Genomic DNA, 4,502 nt, shown 5'->3' with positions numbered 1-4,502 from the left:
GGAATTGGTTATCAGTCTGCGCGAGGTATCACGTGTATTTGCTTGGTTCGCTTCAGGTTACTCTCAAAGTCACGGGGAAGCGTTCTTTATTTACTTTCTCATCACGTACGAAGCAGACTTGAGGGCATGACGGCACGAGTCACTGTGGGAGGCAAGTATACAAGCAAAACGAGCACCTGGCCATTTTTATACGCGAAGACATCCTCCGACACCGTCACCTGGGATTGCTTACATTCGGGCTTCTAGGGTCGCCTACACTACCATTTCCAGATCCGCTTGAGGTGCTATCCTGGCGCTCATCCCCTGCATCCGACCCAATCACTTTACCCATTGCAGGATACGCCGAGTTTGTCTGTCCTTCGCTGCTTGACTGCGTGAAACCAGAGACGTTGCTCAACATACTAGAGCTGCGACCTCGAGTCCTATTCGGACGGGGCGAGTAAGCGGGCGGAGGAGGGGCGGACTGGGTTGGATAAGCCCATACGGAGGAGGTAGGGTTGGAGGTTGGATTCCAGAGCGAAGCATCGCCATTCATGGCACCACTTTCCCCATCAGGCACGAAAGTAGCGTGGTCGAGATTCTGCGAGCTCATAGCAGGACTGTAGTTTGGCTGAAAGGCGCCTCGCTGAAGCTGGGCATGGTCGACTTTTTGTTGAAGAGTCTGAATCGCTTCTCCCAGCGCTTTCAAAGCCTCATTTCCGTCGAAGATATGCCTAGAGATGGCGGCTTCACGAGAGGCATAGAAATCGGAATGCTCTTTTCGTTGCAGCCTCTTGGCCTCGCGCTCACGTTCCTTACGCTGTGCCTCATCCAGACCTTTTGCATTGGCATCTGTCAGACTTTCGTGCTTGCTGTGGAGATAACTGAGTCGGCCCTGCTTATGATCGCATTTCTGCTGAAGAGATGCCAAATCGCCCTTACGGTCCTCAACTTCGCGGTCCGCGGCTTGCTTTGCAGATTCAAAATCCGAACGAGCCAATTTGTGCTTGTCACGTTGGGACTGTATTTCGGCTTTTGCAGAGGAATGACGAGCACTATAGTCGGTGGGAACTGCCCGAAAACTTTCGATTTCAGACTCGAGTTCCCGGATCTTTTCTTCTGCCTGTCGCATGTTCAGGTTGAACTGCTGGATTTTCTGCCTCTGCTTATCGTCGCTGCCGCCTGTGCTTGTGAGACTAGCGTTCAGCTTGTCAATTTCCTTTTTAAGCAAACCAAGCTTGATCCGCTGTTCTCTGCGTCTTGCATTGAGAATCCCCTTTTGGTCTGCCAGCTTGGCTTTTTGAGTCCCAATGGAAGTTCTAAGGGTGGTTGTAGGCGAGCCAGGACGGCCCTGGATGTGAGAGCCAGGCGTGATACCACTTGACAGATCGGCAGTCGGGGACTGAAGAGTTCGAACACTGGCAGAAAATATCACAGAGTCATCTCGGGTGCTGTAGAAATCGCATTGATAGCTTGAAGTTGGGGCGAGCCCTACTATCACTCCATACCATTTGGTGCCCCGTCCTGGTGTTTGCTCGGTACCGGAGATGAATTTGATGCGAGTAGGCTGCCAGATTGTGTGATTGACCTTTACATAAAAAGGTTTCGATCTGTCAATACCGTACTGGTCTAGGCTCTTCCCGCCCTCTGATGTCTTGTGGACTGGGAAGAAGCTGGTGCTGAAAGATACCTCATCAGGCCCCACGGAGGTAATCCAGATTCGATCGGCTTCAGAATTGAAAGGCGCATTTCCTAAATCGTTTGTGCCTTTCGCATTTGCGCCTGCAGACTCAGATGCTGTATGTGATGTTTCGTACTCCTTGACCATAACAATCTTAGTGCTAGCTAAGGCTGCCCAGAGGGGCTGCCGTATGCGAACTTGTGCGCTTTGTTTCTTCTTCTTCTTCAGCGTGGTTGCTGGTGTCCCCACCACTGTCGAGGCCGAAGAATCGTTCTCTGGGGTCTGTGTCGCTATTGTTGAATCGCTACTGGCGTCCAGGGCTTTGCCAGCCTCTGGATCGCCAAATGATACCGAGTTGTCTCGTTTTTCTCTCCTCACGTACCAATCCCGAATGTAACGTACCACCCCCTGGGTAAGGATATGTATCGCTAAAATGCTTCGTATGAGGCCATGTCTCTTGTTTCCATGAATCGAGCGCGGCTCCAGTGGATCGTCAGGATCTGGCGACCCAAGGAATCCCTTCGAAGCCATGAGGGCTCTAAGCCCGAAGTGCTGGGTCGTGTTCCCCTGGAAATAATGCGAAATCCCGATAACACTAAAGCACCACAGCACGTTCTTCGTTCCTGCTCCTTTCCCACTCGTTCCGCCCCCTAAAGTCAATGCGATGACTGTCTGTGCTAAGTCCAGTGCAATATCCTGAAGGGGGCCCCATAAGAAGAGCCACACCATGAGAACAATGACGTCGATGAGGAAGATCGTGCCTACTGACGGTGTGCCCAACGTTCCCTGTAGAATATCGGTGAAGCTCAATCCGGAAGTGGCAGCAGTCGAGGGGGGTACGAAGGTCAACGTGGCGAAAAGAAGATGTATGATTGAGATAAAAGTTGGCGGGATCTGGAGGAGGACGATGAGAATGGCTAGAGTGTCCCAGAGCGGGCAGGACCATAGGACAGTGAGGGCGAAGGACAATGCATCATGGTGAACGGCAGGGTTTTTGGCAGCATTGACGTTGATCTGGCGGTGGTTCTCGATGGTGGCGGGGGATCCGGACGCGTTCTGGTACACATCAGACGCCGAATCTGAACATCCATCGACGGAGGCCTTCCTCGACATGTCCGCTACCATCTTGTGCTCTGCCATGCTGTCGCCGAGTACTGGGCGCCGCGCACTGCCGTTCGAAGGCGGAGGAGTTCCAGGCATTGGTGGAGTTGAAATGCCTTTCTTCTCGGGGGACTTTGCATGACCGTTGATATGACCATTGCTCTTCTGTCTCTGCACTTCCTTTCCCGGCCCTACAAGACCACTCTCATGCCGAGTATCCCGCTTATTCGCAGCGCCTGGCTGTCGCTTGCTTGTGGCCGGTCCACGAGGCATGCGACTATGCTGACCCAGAAGGACGTCCGAGTCAGCGGGAGGAGATGCTGATTTCAACCTCAGCTTCCTCCTCTTTCGTGGCGCCGGAGGGAGACTCAGTTGAGGGTCGTTATGATGGTCGTGGGAACTCGTAACGTCCTCATTCGGAAAAATGCTGTCGAGCCGTGAAGATGGTTCGAGGAGGGGGTTTGGAGGGGGGAGGGGGGGGGGTATAGTATGAAAGAAGGATGGGTTTTTGGAGGTATAGGGGGGATTAGGGAGGAGGGGGGGGGGGGAAGTTTGAAGGGTTTGGGGGGTTTTGCGTTGGGAATTTGGCGAAGTGGAGTCGTGACTCGTGAGAGAGAAACAGTGCTTGATTTTCGGTATGCTCTATTTTTCGCTAGAGGATTTTGGATTGGGCTTGCGGGTACTCTAGAGTACGGAGCAGCAGTGCACCATGCCGCGACTGAGTGACTGAGTGAGGTACGAGAAAGGGACGGGGTATGAGGGAAATAAGAACCTACTGTTGGCTCGAGTTACACGCTGTCACAATTCCCACGATGATGCGGACTCTGAGGAAAAAAGAATCGTGTGAATAATGCGAAAGTAAAGGCAGAGCAGGGTAGAGTAGAGCAGAGCAGATCGTCAGGGCAAAGTAGGGCAGGGCAGGGGGCATTTAGGACCGACGGGGATGCAGGAAGGAGAAATAACGGGGGTACTTAACATAACGAGGAAAAATCTGTCCCAAGTCTCTTGCGCTCGGGCTCCTCCTTCACTACAGCCGATCGATCATCTACCAGAGACTGACTGCGATACACCTCCACACTCTTTACACCATACACCATACCGGACAGGGCAACACAACACATGGCTGGCTTGTGCAGTTGTCCAGCAACACTCTCTCCTTACTCGTATGCAGAGCAGTATACCTTTTCCTGTTTGTCCGATACGTTAGCCGCCCGATATCAAAGCGAGGTCATACGACGGGAAGGGCACATCGGTAGATATCAAAAGATCGCTTCGGAATAGGTACACAAGAAGAAACGCTGCTCTATCGGAAGGGGTCCCGGACACGCGAGCAGTCGTGTTTGTGACGTACGGGGAAGTGCAATATCGGTGGCGCTTTGCAAGTTGCAGCAGGAGATTTATACCCTAAACGGTACAGCAATCCGTTGCTTGCCCAGTCCTTTCCTCGTAGCTACCGGTATACTTGAAAGGATCGTTATTTGAGACTGAAAACACGCAGAACATTTCCTCCTCCTGCAAGCCAATCAGTCTGATATTAAGAGCTGCACGAGTCAGTACCTCGAGGACGAGGGATCTCTGCATGAATATCCAGGATCCAAAAATAAGTCGCGCTCGATGAAATGAACCAAGAGCAGAGATCTCTTATATCATCAATTGAAGTATATAAAGGTTACCCTCCTTTGCGGTACAGAAGCTATCCATTCTGACCTTATTTCCTTCCCCAGCCAGCTCTTCCAAACAA

The 4,502-nt window shown here is 52.1% G+C and overlaps 1 protein-coding gene across 1 annotated transcript; it reads right to left on the bottom strand.

Annotated features, from left to right (window-relative positions):
* Nucleotides 1–214: 214 nt before the first annotated feature.
* On the bottom strand, nt 215–3,034 carry L3040_000881 (uncharacterized protein; the record flags this gene model as incomplete). The annotated part of the gene is made up of 1 exon (XM_007288020.1): nt 215–3,034. The coding sequence occupies one exon, from the start codon at nt 3,032–3,034 to the stop codon at nt 215–217; it is 2,820 nt and encodes a 939-aa protein (XP_007288082.1).
* Between the last annotated feature and the right edge of the window lie 1,468 nt (nt 3,035–4,502).

This window comes from Drepanopeziza brunnea, assembly GCF_022702325.1.
Source record: "Drepanopeziza brunnea f. sp. 'multigermtubi' strain 214-2 chromosome Unknown ctg1, whole genome shotgun sequence".
NCBI classification, from domain to species: domain Eukaryota; kingdom Fungi; phylum Ascomycota; class Leotiomycetes; order Helotiales; family Drepanopezizaceae; genus Drepanopeziza; species Drepanopeziza brunnea.
Note: the sequence above shows the minus strand (reverse complement) of the source record. Positions and strands in the feature narration are given on the sequence as shown.